The sequence below is a fragment of the Pseudonaja textilis genome, chromosome 1, assembly GCF_049901715.1.
Source record: "Pseudonaja textilis isolate UNSWEBS1 chromosome 1, rPseTex1.2, whole genome shotgun sequence".
NCBI classification, from domain to species: Eukaryota; Metazoa; Chordata; class Lepidosauria; order Squamata; family Elapidae; genus Pseudonaja; species Pseudonaja textilis.
In genome coordinates this window covers 40,039,849-40,060,587 of record NC_141990.1, presented here as the reverse complement: position 1 = coordinate 40,060,587, position 20,739 = coordinate 40,039,849, and the positions used below count along the sequence as shown (strand labels likewise).

The window sequence follows — 20,739 nt, the reverse complement described above, 5'->3', positions numbered from 1 at the left end:
TGCCAGAATGGTTTTTTCTTCATCCTGATTGGTTGGGAGTCTTGGAGTTCACTGTGTTCTGCTTGATTGGTGTTTCTAATATCTTCTGTCTGTTTTGTAGCTTTTTTTGTCTTGATTGGCTGGCAACATTGTGTTTCCTGTATTGGAGGCTTTTAGTGCGGCTTGGCTCTGAGTAAATGGACGGCTATCATTTATTAGGAAACTAGGTTTCATCTGGGTGCCTGGTTGGGGTGTGTTTGAGCTGGAGGTATCAGGGGGAGTCTGTTTGTGCCCAGGTGTTTGCCTGGCTAGTGGTCTAGAGATTTTTTTGTTTGAGAATGCAGGCTTCCAGATAATTGACAGTCTGGTGGAGTCATCTCTTCTATTCATGCTTTCAGGTCCTTTTTCAATCTCTATGGCTTCTCTGATAATTCTGTGGCTGGGGTTTTCTATAGTGGCTAGGGTTTTGGTGCCATTGAAGTTGATGCTATGACCTGTGGCTTTCATGTGTTGGACCAGTGAGGAAGTGCGTTCCAGCTTTTTTACTGCATTTTTGTGTTCATCTAGGCGGGTACTTATTCTTCTATTGGTCTGTCCAATGTATGTGGCAGGGCATGATGCACAGGGGACTTCATATATGCCTTGGTTTTCCAGGTCAATTTTATCTTTGGGGTTTCTTAGGATGGCTGCTATTTTTCTGCCTGTTTTGAAGGCAGTCTTGATGTGATGCCTGTGTAGTATCTTTCTGATTTTGTCTGTAGTACCTACATAAGAGGTACTACAGACAAAAATACTGCCCTACATAAGAGGTACTACAGACAAAATCACAAAAATGCAGTAAAAAAGCTGGAACACACTTCCTCACTAGTCCAACACATGAAAGCCACAGGTCATAGCATCAACTTCAGTGGCACCAAAACCCTAGCCACTATAGAAAACCCCAGCCACAGAATTATCAGAGAAGCCATAGAGATTGAAAAAAGACCTGAAAGCATGAATAGAAGAGATGACTCCACCAGACTGTCAATTATCTGGAAGCCTGCATTCTCAAACAAAAAAATCTCCACACCACAAGCCAGGCAAACACCTGGGCACAAACAGATCCCCCCTGATACCTCCAGCTCAAACACACCCCAACCAGGCACCCAGATGAAGCCTAGCTTCCTAATAAATGATAGCCGTCCATTTACTCAGAGCCAAGCCGCACTAAAAGCCTCCAATACAGGAAACACAATGTTGCCAGCCAATCAAGACAAAAAAAGCTACAAAACAGACAGAAGATATTAGAAACACCAATCAAGCAGAACACAGCAAACTCCAAGACCAGTAAACACAGACCAAGACTCCCAACTAATCAGGATGAAGAAAAAACCATTTTGGCACAGCGTAGGCTAGCACCAAATTTAAAACAGAAATGGCTGTGAAAGTCTGACTCGCAAACACAATACAGAAGCTTGATGATGGCAGATGAGATTCTGCCGAAACGTTGCTACAACTTTAAAAGCACAACTATAATGACATGGGAAAATACCCGAACAAAGCTGAATATCATACATATACATATACATACATACATATAAAATATTTCAAATCCATGTTTTACCTATGACTAATGCCTTCTCTCCTTAGGAGCTGACAAGCGATATACAAACATAGAGTAAACAATAGTAATAAGTACATTTGCTGGCACAGTGAATTTAAGCTATGGCAAATATAAAAACAGAGAACAAATATTTTGCATGACAACTATTTCAAATTAAAAGAAACGTAAAATCCAATATCCACTACTAAAATATGTATTCATAAGTTTTCATAACTGATAGACATTCACTAGTGCAAAACTGTTTCCACTTTGGAAACTTAAGCTGTTTTTTTCTTAAAAACTGCTTTTGGGTACAATCAGAGATAGTTCAGACAAGAAGCATGATAATGAATAAATAATAAATAAAGCTCTATCTTTATTGTAAGGTTGCATTAACAGATTCTTGCAAGTCTGGAAGTATTTCACCCTTCCTTTTCTTTTACTCTCCAGAAAGTTAGGAAGAGTCGCTTCTAAAACACCTCCCTTGTTTCCTCTGCTTCAATGGACTTTTGCATGAAGGTTGTGTAATATGTGGCTCTTCCTCCTATCTCACAGGTCATTCCTACATCCGATTACACCCCACCTGCTCTAGTCTAGAGCATAAAAGATGGTTATTGTGACATTGCACACACAAATAATCATGTTCTCTGTAAACCATGATGTATTAGAAATCTATAAGCTAAGCTGGAGAAACTGATAAAATGGCATCGTGGCAAATGTTTCTTTTAACATTTCAAGATTATGGGGTTTCTCCCAACAAAAACCTTCCCAGTCCCATTTAACATTTTTTAAACTAAGAAAGAGCAAAGCAGAATAAAAGAAAAGCATATAAAAAGAGCAACAGAAGAAAAACAGTTTATTTCATAAACATAAGTTGTATAATTTCCGGGTTCTTTTTCATTTTCAAGAAAACAGAAAGCGTAATACTCAGAACAATTTTAGCTCCTGCATACACATACATAGATGTATGTATACATATGTTTATATTGTATATATGAACCCCCAAATTTCTATATCCTGTGGAATTCCCACCTGCAGAATGCATTCCAAAATGGCAAAAAAGAACATTAAAGAAAAAAAATCTCTTCATGAAAGAGTTCCATACAAAATACAAAACCATTTCAGTTCAGAACATAAGCAACCTACAGATTTATCCAATAGGGCCATAGTAGGGCATTTTAACTGAATTTAGAAGTTGTTTTAATTTTTTAAAAAACATCAGCTTATCAACATTCATAAGCAAGCATTATATGCAAGCGTGCAACTGCACGCATGCACACAAGCACACACAATTTTTGCCCAAATAAGATGCAATTCAAGTGATTCACACACAATCAATGTCCTAAGTTGCCTTTTCACTAATTAGAGAATATCATTGTCCCTGGCATTGAATCTTATAGAATAATTTATATTGAAATGAAATAAAAATCTCCGTTCATTGTTTTGGAGCTGTGTTAGAATAGAAATGAAAATTGTTCAGACAGAAAGAAGCCCATTAGAGACTTTGCATATTTGTGTACATACACGCGCACACATTCATGCTTCCATGTATTTACTGTATGAATCACTATTGGAGAACAAAACTGAACTGGGACTCATAAATAAGGCTGTATTGCTATTAGTTCCTAGAACTTTAACTCAATGCTGGGCAAAATAATAAAGTCAAATATATCTATCAAATAAAACCTCTGCGTTAAGTATTAGCTAATGGGCAATAAGGTACAGGGAATATGGGAAGGGATGATGTGCAAACTTTCACATAAATTGATGATATACAGCACTCTCTTAAAATTGAAGCCTGCATTGGAGTTGAGGCAATTGTCTTTTTTCTAGACTGGAGCCTAGTCTTATTCCCTAAGAAAGTTTGCAGTCCTGCAGCCTCACTGCTCCCCAGCTTTTTCATTTGTTTATTTGGCTAATGAACTTTGTATGTAATCAGGCACTGTGAATTTTCCAACAGCCACAAAGATCTATCTCAAAGAAAAGGTGCCCTAATTGTAAACGATCATATAATTGACTCCCAATTAACTGAAATCCTCTCCCTGCCATTTGTGACAATGATAGTAGCAGAATTAGCAGGGACGAGGTCGCCTGAAGCTTCCTCTTCAGAATTTGGGAAGTCCAAAGGTGAACCCTAATCAAATGGTTCATCTTCATCATCAAAAAAAAAGCAATCTCTCTCTAGATTTTCTGATTCATCATCATAGGAAATATCATCATCATCATCAAGATCTTCATCATCATATTCTTCTTGCCACTCTGGAACATACTCATCTTCCTCATCTTCCTCTTTGCCCCCATCATCTGTATCAGGTGAATCAGATCCTTCACAAAAAATCAGCCTGTTTAGAAACAAATTTTGTGTCATTTCACTTTTGGATTACAGTAGTATTCTACATTCCAGTAAATGATACTTATGAATGAAGCTTGACTTATACCATAAGATGCTTGACGTGAGCTAATAAGGACTTTCCTCAATAGGAATTTCTTGATTAGCTATTGGTGGCCCCTAAATCATATTTTTGTGGTTCCCCCCCCCCCCACAACCTCCCTGGATTTTGCTGTTAAAATTCACTAGTGTTAATTTCCACTGATTTTTAGCAAGGGACTAGTGAACTACAGAATGGGTAGGCTTACTGAATATAAAGCAATTTTTTGAAGATTTCCTAAAATTGGGCAAACAAAAAGCAAGACATGGACTTTCCATTTACATGACTTGATGACACTGCCTTCGGCTACTCAAAAGTCATATAATTCATAAATATAAACAGACTGCCTGCCTCTGCTTGAAATGTTAACATTCACAATTAATATACCAGATTTTCTAAACTGTAACAGAATTCAACTCCACATTTGTTTTTACCAATGTTATTTTAAGAGATGCAAGAGGTTACTGTTACACTGACACTACCAAGAACTGGAGAAATACATTACATTACTCAAGGAGCAGCAAAAATATGGTTTCTTTTGTTACTCCCAAAAGTATCTTGTTTGTTCCAAATCTATAAACATCAGATCACTGATTTAAATACCTGGCATTCAAATCTACCTGACTTGTTATGGAAAACACAGTTATTCTATATGTAGAAGACGGAAATAATCTCCTGGTTGACAGAAAGTACTTTGGTATAGGTAATCCTCAACTTCTAACTGGTTGCATAGTGACCGTTTGAAGTTAAACAGATCTCCCTCGGAGTACTTTCAACCCAATTCTGCATTTCTGACAGTCATCCCTCTGGTCATGTGATCAAACATCGGCCCTCGGCACCTGGCTCGCATTTGCAGCCATTTGCAGCATCCAACGGTCACATGGACATGTTTTGAGACAGTTTTGTTGAAAACTGATATTTACCTCAGGTTTTCAATAAAGTCAGCCTATAGCAAACAATGGGTTTGCTTTACGACTGCAGCATTTTGCTTAACAATCATCACATTAAATGACATAAAATCAGATCAGTCATGTAGCTGGCCCACTTTAGGACTATCACAAGACTGTAATTGGTAGACTCCACTATGGTCATAAATAGATTTCTATGAGGACCGCTGAGAAATACCTTCTATCTAAATAGTTGCTGGCATGCTTGAATTAGGCTCCTCTTAGCCAGACTGCTTCTCACTAGAAATCTGAAACCTGGCTTACTATTCACATATCCCCATAAGAAAACTTACTGTTTATAAGTAGAAGTGCCATTAAGTACATTGGATAATTTAATCCCTCCCTGTTCGGAACTTTGTCGAGTTTGGAATCCCACTCTGAAATCCTGCAATAAAATAAAGATTGAAAGGATAAGATGCTGGCAACAGAGATTGCTCTCTTAAAGAAAATGGAACCATTAAGAATCTAAATAGCACATTTCTTTTTGATCTAATACTGAATTGGCAAAAATACCTCTGCTACTATATATATCTTGTCTAGGCAGGTATTACCTGAGTAGCATGATGCAGAATTGATAGGAGCCGTTCTTGGATCCTTCGAACCAACTCTAAACCGATATTAAAATGCTTTGCTTTGAGCAACCGAATGGAAGAGGCAAGATCTTGGCAGTGTAACAGCATTTCCTCTGAAAGAAAAGGCAGATCCATTTCCAAACTGTACCACACTGAGAGTGAGAAATTTAAGCTACTCTGATATGAACTGGATATCATATTCTGCAATAAGTAAGAGATCCAACAGATTTATGATCTTGCAGACAATTCCAAAAGGCAGAGGATGAAGCTAAACAACTGGTTATACTACTAACAGGGTTGAGGATGTAGAAACTTTAGGAACCTTGGAATCCTTTTTGAAATAGCTATTTTTTTCTAGTAATTAAAAATAGTATATTTTCCATTTAACGGTTTCATATATTTCAAGAAAAGATAAATTCATCTGCACGATTTCATATATTGTTATTATTACCGTGTTTCTCACAAAATATTTTTTTTTTTTTGAGCCCCGAAAAAACGGCTAGGACGTCTTTTCGGGGGTGAATTAATTTCTCCCCCCTCCCTTGCACCAGCGCCGTCTCCAACAACAGCTCCTGAGTCGCTCCCGCTTTTCCCCCGTCCCCGTAACAACAGGGAAAAAAAAGATTTTGAGGTACCTGGGAGAGCCGCGCGCTGCGTTTTGGTTTAACTCAAGGGCTCCAGCCTCAGGCTCTGCAAGTTTGCAAAAGTCCCGGTGCGCAGCCCATTCCTGCATTCCAAGCGCCCAGGCCAAGCTACAGCTGTCCCTCTCTCGCCAGCGCTGTCTCCAACAACAGCGGCAGCAGGAACCAAGGAAGTTACGGAGGCGGCTGCCCCACCCGAGAAGCGGCTGAAATGCTTCCACAGTTCCCGCCGCTGCTGCCGCTGTTATTGGAGATGGCACTGGCAAGAGAGGGACAGCTGTAGCTCGGCCTGGGCGCTTGGAATGCAGGAACGGGCTGCGCACCAGGACTTTTGCAAACTTGCAGAGCCCAAGGCTAGAGCACCAAGGGTAGCAGCAGCAGTGACACTCGCTCAGCTCTTCTCACGCCCACCCAGCCACTCCGGATTAAACCAAAACGCAGTGCGCGGCGCTCCCAGGTACCTCAAAATCCTTTTTTGTTCCTGTTGTTACGGGGACGGGGGGAAAGCGGGAGCGACTCAGATGCTGTTGTTGGAGACGGCGCTGGCGAGAAAGGCGCCAGCATGGTTGGGAACCGTGAAAGCTACGGAGGCCTGAGAAGTGGCTGAAACGCTGCCGGACATCCATGCCGACGCCGCCTGCCTGATGACCCGGGTAAGGGAGCCCTCCGTGCTCCACCATGATTGGCTGTTAGGAGCAGCTGATAGTGAGGCGTAGCTGCCCACGGGGCACTAATGGCAAGTTCCCCCCCCACCTTCCCCCCCAATTTGGGGGGAGGGCTTAATTTCATTTTATGCCTAAAAAACATGCTGGGTTTTCCTATTGGGGGGGCTGTATTGTTGGAGAAACACGGTATATGAGTGACTATGTGATATATTTCGGTGATTTGTCTTAATTTATTATCTTAATTTTGGAGAATTCTTTTTGTTTATTTGCTTAACTTTTCTTTTTGTTTGAATATTTCTTTTTGTCTTGGTATTATTATTTTATAATTAATTTTATATATTACCCTTTCTTGTTTTTCAATATTGTTTTTCTATTTATGTGTTTTAGAAAACAGCAATACATTTTTGTAAAAAAGCAAAGACCTTTAAGTCTCCAAGCCTAGAAATACAGCAGAGGAGAATTTTATGCAACTGAAAAGAAACTTATTTTTGATTTCAAGGAATGAATCCAGGGTGAGTTTAACTAATTCTGAAAGTCTGTGTTCTAAAAAAGAGATGGAATATGTTGCTATGTAGTCCAGAGTTAATAAGCTTAATGACTGAAATTTTTTTTTACTCAGTTACTTATTATTCCTATTAGCTTTTATTTTGTCAAATTTAGTTTATTTTGCTCATTAATCATTTTTCCTTAACTATATTAACTATCCCTTTTGTTAGTGATGATATACTTTTAAAACTACTTTATTATTTTTTTAAAAAAGGAAGAGCTCTAGCTTAAATACTAACAATCTAAAGTTTATAGCTGCACCAACAAAACTGTTATAAGGTGAAAAATGTTTTCATTCTACTTCATTTGCAATGAATTTTTAATCAGTTTAAAAGAACTATGCAAAATGATTAATTATAGTTACTGTCTCAGCATACTGAGGAACTTGGGTGAGCTGCACAGGCAGCAAAAAGGAAATACTGGTATGACAACTAATGCTCTCCAATATTGCTACGAATAATTGCTAGTATTCTTTGAACTTGTCTCAAAGAAATGACAGTTGTTTGCATGGCAATAATGGCTCACCCAAAAGGATCTGCAAAGCATTAGTATGCAGTTCCAGATTCTCAGATTGTTGTTCCATGATATCCATTTTTTCTGTGTCCTGATTATAGTAGCTGTAGATGCAGGAATACGCCAGGACCTGAAACACATCATGTATCACAATGCATATAAACCACAGATTCCAGTTAGACCTCTTCAGTGGGGGAATAGTTTCACTAGAAGCAGAGAGAAAAGGTAATGACCCCTCATTCCCACAACTCTGCTCCTCTCCTCTGATATTCTCCTAGAAAAGAATTAGAATGAAGTAATTGGAAGAACCATAGTACCATCTTCCTACTTAGAGCAGGAGAGAAAAAGAATATTTCATAGCTCAAATTTAAAGCATAGGTGCTTGGAGTTGGAGAAAAATAATGCTAGGGTAAATTTCCATATTTTTGTATTATTTCTTTTATAAACATAGTTATGGATCACCCATAGAATGACAAAGGCTTTGTAACAAGACCCCCCAAAAAAAAAAAACCCGAAGAATGAAAAAGCATTCTGGAGAGGTTTTTCTTTCTTTTTCTGAAAGATTCTTCTAAGGTATCTTTCAAAGAAATGTCTATGGAGATTTTCAGTCATCCATGTCTTGGTTGTCCCAAAGGTACTTTTTCAAGAAGCAATTGGACTTTCTTGTTTTTCTTTGAAGATGTTTCGCTTCTCATCCAAGAAGCTTCTTCACCTCTGACTGGATCCTTCCATTCTCTACCATCCAGTGAGAGTGAAGATAAGAAGCGGAATGTCTTCAAACAAAAACAAGGAAGTCCAGTTGCCTCTTGAAAAAACATCTTTGGAACTTCCAAAGAAATGCATTTTCTGTAACATAAGAACAATGTTGAATATGACATTGAACACCAGTGCAGAAATTTGCTCACTAAATATCAAAATTTCTTTTGGAATGTCAATTAGCACGTTGGAAAGAGGGTCCCCAATGGATTTTTCAAGTTTCAATACAGACCCTTACCAAAGGCTCCTGAGCAACCTTAAAATCTACATCCTAAGAGGACAGATGTTGTAACGGTAACGGAATAGAAAATAGAGTAGGAATAAATGGAAAATCTTCACAACGGAAGATCTTCAAAATGAGGTCCCTGGCTAGGATTAGAAGTACTACATTTTAATATTTTAATGGGAACTAAGCAAGCAGTGATTGATTTCAAAACCGACCATGGAAGGTTTGTGGACAGCTCAATGAAAATTTCAACCCAGACAAATCCCAAGGTTGGAATTACTGGCAGAGAACTGAAAACACAGCAACTAAAATAGTAGAACCCTTATGTAAATCTACAGAGAAAACACTTGTGTCTTGTGTAGAAGATGTGGTATCATAGCATTTCTTTTTAAAATTTCATTGAAATGAACAAAATGAGTCTGCCTACCAAGATGAGGTGGACCAGTTGCTTTCATGGTGTAGTGACAATAACTTGGTCCTCAACACCAATATAAGACCAAGGAGCTTATAGAAGGAACAGATCAGACACCCAGCCCTTGCTTACCAATGGAGACCGAGTGAAGCAAGTGGCCAGTTTTAAGTTTCTGGGTGTTATCATAAAAGAGGACCTGACTTGGGGCGCTCACATTACAGCACTGGTCAAAAGGGCCCAGCAGAGATTATACTACTTGAGACTTCTCTCAGAAAACAACAACTGAATGAAAAACTGCTGGTGACCTTCTATCACTACACCATAGAGAGTATCTTAACTTACTGCACCTCTGTATGGTTTGCCAATTGCACAGTGGCAGATAGGAAAGAACTCCAGAGGGTTAACGTCATTGCCCAGAAGATCATTGGTTGCCCTCTCCCCTCTTTGGAAGAGCTTTATAGCTCCCGCTGCCTTAAGAAAGTTCAAAACATTCTCAAAGATCCATCTCATCCTGGGCATCCTTTTTTTGAACTATTACTATCTGGCAGACGGTACAGGATAATAAAGCAAGGACAAATAGGCTGAAAAACAGCTTCTATCCCAGGGCAGTAACTCTATTGAATTCTACTGTATAGTGCAGTGTTGGTGCGGTGTTGGGGGTTTTCGGTTCAATGTGTAGAGTGTGAAGGATGTGTGTTTGTGTTTATTTTCATGGTCATGATGTGCACTGAAGGTGGTGTTTGATTTCGTTGTACAAGGTGCAATGACAATAAACTAAACTAAACTAAACTAAACTAGGTAGGTAGGAAGGAAGGAAGGAAGGAAGGAAGGAAGGAAGGAAGGAAGGAAGGAAGGAAGGAAGGAAGGAAGGAAGGAAGGAAGGAAGGAATGATTTAGAAGTTTGTGGAGAAATAATCTTGAAAAAATTAGGGAGAAAATTGTATCACAAATTTAAAGTAATGGCTGAATTGTTTCAGAATAAATCAGGACACACTCATGTTACTATGCTCTGAATGTATATTTGACAAATACTATTTTGACTTTGAACAGAATGAAAGTGTCCACAAATACCTTATAATTCTGCATTCTACTGAATTAAAATATCATGTTGCAATAACATTTTAGCCTCTTAATTTTACATAGTTCTCCCATCCCATTTTTTTTCCAAATACTTTTATTTCTACTCTTTCATTTACATGCTGACCATCCACTATAGTTCTATGCACATGATGTGGACCTCCTCTGTTACACTTTCTACATCCTTTGTGGGGCTATAAAAAGTATAAAATAAATAAAGCAGAATTGAAAAGAAAGGAACAATGATGCAGAAAAACGGAGCATACACTGAACGGTGGGACTTACTTTTCGTGCCTGTTCTAGCACTTTGCAGGCATCAATAACAAAAGTCAAGGTCCGAATCTGTGGCATATCACTGACGGTGGAAACTCTACTTCGTAAGTTCATAGCAAATTCCTGAAATTGATGAGAACTGCATCAGTTTTCCTGATGTCTACTCTTATTTACTACATTACTAAAAAAATGTCCCTTTATGTATATAAAACTTCTAGTTACATTCAAAAGAACAACATTGAGGAGGATTACTTGCAGAGTATTTACAACAAAATGAAAAAGGGCATGAGCTCTACTTTCCTGCTAAAAGGCAGAAAGTAAGAGGGAAAGACATTTTCTCTTCTAGTAAACTGGCTTAATTTAATTTATTATTTTTGAAACAAAACAATCAATCTTCCTAAACTGCCTTTTTACGTGATTGAAGTGATGACATATTACTGTTCTCAATGGCAAGAATGGTCTATAGCTAAATATTCTAAGATGACTAATGCATAAAAGTACACGGTTAATTATGCAGGTTCAACTAAAGAATAGTAATCCTAACCTTTGCTTTATGATGAAAAATGCACCTTTCATTATAGTCTTGGAAACGCTTTTCCTGTCGAGCTGCTTTGCTTACCTGAAGGAGAAAAATTGAATGCAGTTATTCAAAGTAACACCAAACATTTCTTTTAAAATTTCTTAAGACTGTACATATAATGTGGATTTTATACATATATTGGAAAAGAATTCCAAAATTACAAATGTAATTATACTTCTAAAACATAAAAGTTGGTAACTGATATACAGTACAATGATAAAAAACAAAAGTAATATTTTTTACCAAATGCCAGGATAAATAAAAAAATACCTGGATTTGCTTTACACTAAAAAAGGTCATATTACTACATATTTCCTTAGAAAAGAATATTCCTTTATTGGAAAAGTTACTTGTCTTTTACATAAATACTCACCATGGCAGAGCAGTTGTAGTAATCCTTATGGGTTGGTTTCCAAGGTTTCAGGCAACGCCAACAAAATCCATGGTTACATTTGGCACAAGTCATACTGCATATAATGGGGGATGAGGGCCATTAGTAAGATATGGCCACCAACTTCGTTCTTTGGATCATCATTGTGAAAAGTAACTCAAGGGCTGTTTCAGCTAAGTACACGCTAATGAGTAAGCTCCAGGTTCCTCCATAAAGAAACGTCATCTGATGGGATCCAAATAGGAAAGTTTTTTCTGCCACAGTACCCACCATTTGGAACTTAATTCCCCTTGAGATCAGATTGGCCCCGACCTTATTGGTCTTTTAAGCCATGGCTTTTCCATCTGGCCTGGGGAATCTAGTAACATGGAGCTTGCAAAGTGGCTCTACTGGTAGGAACTTAAATGTACTCTCCAGCAAATTATGGGAGTGGAGTAATGTTTTTATTGTTTTCTATGATTTGTGAGATGGGGGCCACATAAATTGACCAAATAAATAAAACATGGAAAGCCATACAGAATGGCACCACAGTATTAAAAAAAGAAACGGAAAAAGCATCGCTTTAATGATAAAAATAAAAGCAAATACTAGAGAACATTTTCTCTACTGAAAAATGATAAATAGTAAGATTCAGGTGATGCTCTGCCTGTAGCATCACATCCAAACATGGTCAGTGAAAACACTAAGTGATAAACAGATAATTCTTTAAGCTTTATTTGGATTTATTTGCTCTGTGAGATTTTAGATCACATGAGCAGCAATTAAGGATGCAAATGTTGAGTCAAGGTGCCCAGAGACACCACAAACCAATATGTAAGGAGGAAACCTAGAGACTACTTTCTGTCCAACAAATCAAGTTTTCCATTCTAACTTTTCAAAGGAGTGTTAGCAGTAATGACAAATAACACCCATACATCAATGTAATTAAAAAGGGAGAAGAATACTCCTTAAATGACAATGGAGATAGGACTGATATTACAAAAACTACATAAGGAAAATGCCCCAAAACAAGAGAATGGTTCAGGTATGGTAGTTCCCACATATCTAAAGGGCATCAGGATGGAGAAAGGTGATCAAATTGGGTGTTACTTGCAGCCTCTTGCCTCTAAGACACAAGGAAGACACAAATCAATTGTGCCTTTGACAAAGAAGGCACAATAATCCAATCTGTCGAACAAACTATAAATTACTGAAGTTTTCTTCTATATATTTTTTCCTCTTTATACAAAAGTGTACCAAAAAACATACTCACTGTAGACAGCCCTCATTTTTCTCTATTTGAGCTTGGCAGCTTGGACACCTTTTAGATATGAGTTTGGCCAGATGCTTACTCTGGGCTTCCACAGTCATCCCTTCATAGAAACCACCATCATCCATCCACTGAGACATGTGACTGCAGCTGGCAGGATAGTGGGCCTTTGAAGAATCCAGAGAATAAAGTATGTGGTAAATGGTCCTAAAAAGAGAGAGCTCTCCACCACCACCAAGTTTCATATTAACCTTACTTCAGGAAAATTGCAGCTGAAGCAGGAGATCCAAGAGCACTTTGAACAAGCTTCTCCACAGGAAAGGCCTTCCTTGCAGAGTATCTGATCACAGCCTTGAGGGTTGGTGCACCAAGTTAGGTTTGAACAGCATTCAACATAACCTCTTAGAAGGGCTTTCTCATACTGTATTAAAAATGCATGAATGTTAGCTTTGGAGTTCTCATCAAAAATATCTAGGAAACATTTGTATTATATGCATATTATAAATCTCTTAACAAAAGAAGCAGGTTTTCAACAGGTTTCTTATTTTTATAAAAGAGCACCTTAATCCTTACTAATATTATTAACGTTGGGTGCAAAAATAAACTACCTTATTCTCTAAGAATTTATTGAGATGAGACTTATCCCTTCACAAACTAATCTAATATTTTTCTCAATAAAGACATATATTTAGTAATTGCATAATTGTAATATATTAAGTAATATGTTTCATAATTTTCTGAAGAATGCAGATGGATGAAATGATGTTATAAATGAAACAGTCAGCAAAACCAACTAGAATAGTGCTTCCCAAACTTTTTCCTTCATTACCCAAACCATTTATCAGAAAATCGTTATTTAAATGTCTTGATTGAGATGGGATAATGGGTTTGTGTGTCATTGTGTGAAATTCTGTAACTAGGTTAACTAGGAAAAGCTCTTAAATCCTAACTTGAGATGGAATTAACAGATTACCTTTAAATCCATTTTAAAGATATGAACAGATTAATGTGGAAATGATGCAAACGCACAATTAATGTAGTGCCTTAAATCAGGGGTCTCTAACCCCAGGGCTATGGCCCACTACCAGGCCCATTACGTGGCCTGTTTGGAACTCGGCCGCGTGAGTGGCGTAACATGCACAAAGCTCTACTTAAGCTCCCCTTGAAACTCACACATGAAACTCGCCTCATGCAAGCGGCAGGTACCGGCGTTTGCACATGAAGCTTCCTTTGCATGAGAGGTGAGTGCACGCACTCACCGCTCACACAAATGGTGTTCTTCTTAAGGTCGTTCTGGAGGCTAAAAAGAGGCCTCTAACATTCAAAAGCATCACATTCACTAGTTTTCTGCCTGGAAAACTAACACATAGAATGCTTCTGAAGGCAAGAGGTGCTGGAAAAATATACAGACACCCTCCAGTAATACATTTTAGGGGATTATATCTGGATATATTTTTAAAATTTTATTTTTACTATAACATAATATGCAAGAGAAAATACAACAGTATGCAAACCAGTATATATGGATAAAAATATATTCTTTACCGTTGACTTTGTTTCATATATGGCTCTCTATAAAGTTATATACCAAGTACTTTGACCAAGTACTCTTTAGATTCCACCAATATTCACTGCACAACTTTTGGCTGTTGTAAAACATTGTGTTATGATCAAGAGACCATATTTCAGGAGCTTGGCAGCAGGCTTACATTTACAACTAGTTGCAGCATCCCAGGGTCCCGTGACTGCAACCTGCAATATTTTTTGCCACTTTCCTGTTGGGTGTGTTGGATTTCTTAATGACCAGATGGCTTGCCTAATGACCATAGCGATTCGGTTAACAATTATCATAAAAATGGTCATAAAAGGAAGTCAGGTCCAAAATTCTCAGCCCAACTGTGGACATTAAGCAACAACCACCTGAGTCATATACAGCAAGAGAGTCTCTACTAATGTGAAGTTTAGCATATCTAGCATAATGGATTAACAGCTTAACCTTCTATGACAACTTTAAGGCTTTAAGATATAGCAAGCATCCAATTCATAAGAATAAGCTTCCTTTCTGGAAGGGACTGGTCAGTTTTTCAATTACCCTGCTTACCTTGGCAATGACTTCTTTGGAGGAAATGATAGAGCGGATAAAGGCAGTAGTGGGTTGTGCAGGACAATCAGAAATGGGACAAGTGCAATTTAGAATCAGGTTTTGCTCAATTCGAGTAGTCAAGTATTCATTCCAGCAGGACTAGTTAAGAAAAAAATAAAAATAAAATTGAAGGCAGAGATAGAATTAGGGAATATTTCAATTGCACTTTACCATAGGTTGTAAAAGAAAATGCTATTAAATTATTTGAGAATAGGAATGGAAACCAATTCTAAATACTGGCAATGTTCTTTCATGGATATGAATAAAGTCCAAACAACAAAGATGAAGGAAACACAAGATGTTTCAGGCTTCCAGAGGAAGACGGCCGACTAACACGCTACTAATTTGACAGAATGAAAGCAATTGCTCCCCTTCCCAAATACCTATTATCATAGTAGTAAGGAAGCTCTTACCTTACAGCAGTAGTGCATACAACACAGAAGAGGCAGATCATCTGTTTCACTCAGAGGATTCACACACACAGGACAGTGGGTGACAGGACTTGAAGGTGGCTGAGGATTTCTCACTTGCAGCCCTGAGAAAAACAGCATCGACTCTTGGTCTTCTGTGTATCGCTGAATCAGAACATCCACATTCCACTTACAGTGTATCAGCAGATGTTGAGCTATATCTGCAGTCACGCTCAGAGTGTCTGACACCTTCTCCACTGTTTGGGTCATCAGCAGCTCAACTTCTTCTTGATTCATTGTACGTCCCATAGGCAAGAGGACCGTTTCCATCAGAACCTGTTCTGTATCAAGGCCAAAGGTATCCAATCTGACAAGAAAAGCCTTATCAAGAACAACAACAACAAAAAAGGGATTGCTTTCAGTTTTTACTGTATATGCACAGCACATTAACATACAGCATTACCTTTTGGTTGCATCTGTCCCAGAAGCGATCTTTGATTTTTGGCAATTAACGTTTTGAAAAATTAGCTGGGCTTGACCCCGGTGAGGTGTGGTGGGGTCTGCCGAAATGTACTCCAGGATATGTGGGTTATCCTCCTGGCGCTGGATGTAGCCTTGGCTCAGCAGATGCAGGATGCAAGAGAGGACATCTGTGCTACTACAGCAAAAGTTCAAAAATTTCTGGGTACTACCAGACTCCCGTTTCTGGCAGACATCAATCACCTAAACAAGGTAGAAAGAATGAAGGAAATCATCTTCTTGACTGCCAGCTGAGTTCAGCAAGGGGCTTAAGTCTTTGTGTTCCATACCTTAAATACCAGGTTGTCAATATGCATCTCTTTCTCTGCCTTCAAGATCTGGACAAGGAGACAGCAAATGGTATTCCTCTTCTTCTCTAGTGCACAGCCCTCATTTTCTTCCACATTCAAATACATCTGTTTGGGCAAGAGCCACAGGCGCTGACCGGAAGCCTGGCATTGTGTCCCTTCATTCAGCCTCAAAAGACCTAGCAGTCAGAGAAGATAGGAACTGAGCAGAGCTAAGATATTTTTGTCTTTCTAAATTCAGCTCTATTCTGTGACACGTGGCTTGGAAAATTCTTTTAAATTCATCACTAAAGTTGAAATGAAGCTTCATCATTGAGTCATGAAATCAACTAAAAGCTTATTTAATGATTCTGTTGTGAAGAGATTAAGATGAAATATATTATATAGACAAATAAAAGTCATAATCCCATCCTAATTTTCAGGCCAACTAACATATTCTCATTATCCCCTCTCCTTTTACAGGAATGTCCTCTCTACTTACTCTGCCTCTGGGTGAGGATCCCGTTCTCCTTTGTCAGGGGTTTCAGGGCATGACTAAGTAGGACAGGGGAAAGACCTGTGACTTCTAATAGTGTCTCCACAGAAACTTCCTATAACCAATAAACGAAAAAGATAAAGTTAAACATATAAAAAACGGACACAATGCCCCTATTGTAAATAATATTACAAATGCAATAACACTTCCATTCTGAGACCCCAATATATTTGCAGGGATATGTGCTACTGACAAGTAGAAGAGACCCTGATAATTTCCCAGTACAGAACAGAAAGAATCAATCCAGAATCACCAACGGTTCAGCACAATCATCCCGTTCAGAATAACGTTGGGTCATACTAAGATTATAACACTGCAGAAAATGTCAGGATACTATTTTTTTTTCAGAAGAGGTAGTCTCATTGAAAGGGATTCTATACAACTGTCAGGGATTCTATACAGCTTAAATTTATTTATTTTATTTTTAATTATCAGATTTTTATTCTCTCTTTATAAACAATACCAGTAAATAAAAGGCCACCTCCAGCCTAAATCAGGCAAACTAGCTGGATGAACACAAACTGATAAACAAAATTCATTGATCCAACATTATGCCACTAGTCACCCTAATCAAGGAGAAAACATCCTTATCTTATGAAACAGACAAATTATACACATCTGTATCAAACAAAGATCTAAATAGAGCATGTTCACACCGAATTCCCTATCACTGATGTCTCAGTACAAAACAAATCCTTGGAAAATGCAAGGATATGCATTTCCATTTTTCAATAACATGCTTTCCCTTCCACAAGCCAGAAACAGGGGAAAGGATTGGAGAGGCTAAATAACAATTATTTTATTCCTAGCCCAATCAATGTCAATAAAACTAAAACAGATGGATAAATACTAAGTATAGGTATGAAGCAATTTCCTAGGATGTCAATGAAGTAAAAATCAAAGCAGTCAGAACCTCAGCATGATTGAAGCACAGAAGAATGTACATTTGCAGGGTGGACACCTGCAGGATATAGCCCTGGTACTTTAGCTCAGCATGACCCAGCCATGTCCACTGTAAACGCTGTGGCTTTGTATGTTCCATCCCAAAATGGCTCCGGCCTAAAAGAGATGAAAAAAGTCAGAGAAAAATACACTGAAAGCTCACCAAAACATTTCTATAAGCCCTCAGACCCAGGCATGGCAATTATTTAGACACTGCGAACTCTCCTTTTTAAGATGGCAACAATAATCATATAAGCCAATAATGATAATCCCATCATCTAATGGGATGCAGAAACCATACTTTCACTATCACTCATCAGTAGTGCTGCCCTCTGGAGCAGTAGTCAGTATGCCCCCCACATTCTGACCCTATTCTAAATATTCCTGAAACCCTTTTTTCTCTCCCAGATCTCAAGACAGCATGATGGTGGGATCCTCAAGAGTATTCCCACCGTGAATAAATGCCAACCTTTTTGTGTTGCTTCATATTTTGATAATTATTTTTATCTGCTTCTAATATTATATGCAGCTTGTTCTGAACTGGGGAGCCTTACTATAAAATTTAGTTAATTAAATCATCTCATGGTCACTGAGTACCTTACTTATCCCTACTAATGGAGGGGAATGGGCAACAGTATGCTGGTGTACAACAGAGGTTGTAGATAATGATGGTAAGTTTTACATCCTGCCATTATTCTGTACAAGTAAAGGTGAATTTTTTTGCATAATGTTTCACTCCTGTTTTCCCTGCAATACCAACTCTGTGAAGTAGGTTAGGCTGAAAGAATGATTGTTTTCTAAATATTAAAAAATGACAAAAATAAGAATAAATTTTAAGATATGCAAAACACTTGGAGAATGACATTCTGAGAAATGAATATCAAAAAAATGAAAAAGGCCAGAGTTGAAAACGGTATTTTTGCCTACTTTGTTATATAAATGTTGATATGTCTGAAGGAAAAAGTTTAATGAAATGAAGTGAGAATAGATTAAATTAAGGAGTTTGTGAGGTAAACAAGAACGGATAGTGTTAATAATGAGTGGGTGTTGAATGAATGTTGACTGAATACAAACTGAATGACCACTATGAAAAATGTACAGTGAGGTGGTTTGGTTACAAAGAAAATGAGGATTGAAGAACAAAACACACATATAAAGAAAGAGTATGTCAAGAAGAAAGGGAAACTTGGTGGCAGCCCTCCATCATTTCTTTTTCTAAGAATACCATTTGGATCTTTTTTGAACTACAAACATTATTACAAGAAAATCAAAGGTGCTTTTTCAACTGAACTTTCTGGCTTTTCTTTGAAGACATTTTGCTCATCCAAGAAGCTTCTTCAGCTCCAACTTCTCAATGAAAGAATAAAACTGATTAATTTCACAACTGAGGTTTTGAAAGAGAGAGTGGAACACAAACTCCAAGAACTGAAATCATTTCTACCAACAGAAGTATTAAAACAGGTCACAGAATTTATGAAGGAGGCACAACTAACAGAGCTGAAGAAGCTTCTTGGATGAGAAGTTAAACATCTTCAAAGAAAAACCAGAAAGTCCAGTCACATCTTGAAAAAGCATCTTCAGGACAACAATGACCTGGATAACTGAGAAACTCCATAGATATTAGAAGTAAATATTATACTAAAAAACAGTGTACATTTTGCAATCCTCTATTCTAGTTTCCTATTCATTTTTTAAAATCTCCAATCATCTCTTATTTAAAACAATAAAATGAAGTAGGCACAAAACGTGGCAAGTGCCAGGCAATATTCCCATGATGTTAGTCATGTTGGAAATGTAGGGTCTAGATAACTCTTTGCCGTCATTTGCACTTTATAATTTTTCACTTGTAAGATATGGCTATACTAACTAAATATGTTTTTCCTTGTAATTGGCTCCTACATTCCTTAGTCCTATAATTGATCAATTCTTCCAAAGATAATAAATATTTATGATGGCCTCTCTAAAAATCTACTGAAATTTCTTTAGCGGAAATCTAAACTAGTAGTTACCAGGTTTGTGAACCCTCCCTGATTATAAAGTCTCTGGGTGAAATTTTTGGTTTGCTTACCAACAACTACACCAGGATGCAGTGGGACCTATAAAGAACACTCCTTCCTACCCCAATTTGGACTCAGGATAGCTTCATACTCACTCTGGGTATAGAAGTCTGCAAACTTTCTCAGCTGCTGACTGAGGGAGGATGGGAAAAATTTGGCAGGGTCTTCCAGGTAGCAGAGGGGCGAGATGGTCCAACAACGTGGAGACAAAGCCAATACCTTCACTTCTGCCTCTTTCTCCTGAGAAAATGGTTCACCTTCCATCATCTGGGATCAAAACAGATCCAAAATAATTTTGTGACTAACAAAAGGACATTCTTGTCAGCAATCAACCAAATAAGAAACTTGAGAAGACAAAAGTATTGTTTAGGTCAGAGGACTACTTTTGCTTTAGCTTTGTTCTTTTCACCTATTCACCTCATTTTCCTCTTCCTCCTCCTCCTCCTCCTCCTCCTCATGGTTTCCTTGCTGATCTAGTTCCAGCAGATGCTTGTCCAACTGCTGCAACTGGAAAAGGTGAAACTGTTGCTGGTGCTCCTCCATATCACTCAAGTTCTTTAGCATCTGCTGAGGAAAACGGTTGGGGAAGCAGATCCCAATGTGCTCCACTACAGCAGATTCCAGCCACGTCTTTCCTTGAGATAGAAGACGATCTCCTAAATAGTACCTGGAGAGGCAAGGTGTTCAAGGTCAAATTCAGAACAAGGGTCATCCACCAGCCACCCTTATTCTCAATCTTTACAGTATGTCTGGAGATATAGCCTTATTTGATTCATAAGAAGGAGCCAGGTCCTTTCAAAGTACAGATAGTCCTCAGCTTACAACCACAACTGAGCCCAACATTTTTGTTGCTAAGCAAGACAGTTAAGTGAATTCTGTCCCCCATGACCTTTCTTGCCACAATTATGTGAATCACTTCAGTTGTTATGTGGTTAACTTTTATTGATTATTAATTGAATCTGGCTTCCCCATTGATTTTGCTTGTCA

At 38.1% G+C, this 20,739-nt stretch overlaps 1 protein-coding gene across 2 annotated transcripts in view; it reads right to left on the bottom strand.

Annotated features, from left to right (window-relative positions):
- Positions 1-2,400: 2,400 nt before the first annotated feature.
- LOC113433344 (cullin-9-like) overlaps positions 2,401-20,739 on the bottom strand; it is a 52,455-nt gene continuing 34,116 nt past the window's right edge. For both annotated transcript variants that reach the window (XM_026695874.2, XM_087932092.1), the window contains exons 25-41: positions 20,170-20,419; positions 19,848-20,019; positions 17,667-17,812; positions 16,700-16,808; positions 16,201-16,397; positions 15,855-16,114; positions 15,395-15,758; positions 14,940-15,080; positions 13,095-13,259; positions 12,842-13,005; positions 11,572-11,665; positions 11,163-11,237; positions 10,631-10,741; positions 7,887-8,004; positions 5,489-5,622; positions 5,231-5,322; positions 2,401-3,903 (exon numbers count right to left, since the gene is read on the bottom strand). In XM_026695874.2, coding sequence (XP_026551659.1) covers positions 3,696-3,903; positions 5,231-5,322; positions 5,489-5,622; positions 7,887-8,004; positions 10,631-10,741; positions 11,163-11,237; positions 11,572-11,665; positions 12,842-13,005; positions 13,095-13,259; positions 14,940-15,080; positions 15,395-15,758; positions 15,855-16,114; positions 16,201-16,397; positions 16,700-16,808; positions 17,667-17,812; positions 19,848-20,019; positions 20,170-20,419 — 2,800 coding nt within the window. In that variant the 3' untranslated portion in view covers positions 2,401-3,695. The remainder of the gene's footprint in view (positions 3,904-5,230; positions 5,323-5,488; positions 5,623-7,886; positions 8,005-10,630; positions 10,742-11,162; positions 11,238-11,571; positions 11,666-12,841; positions 13,006-13,094; positions 13,260-14,939; positions 15,081-15,394; positions 15,759-15,854; positions 16,115-16,200; positions 16,398-16,699; positions 16,809-17,666; positions 17,813-19,847; positions 20,020-20,169; positions 20,420-20,739) is intronic.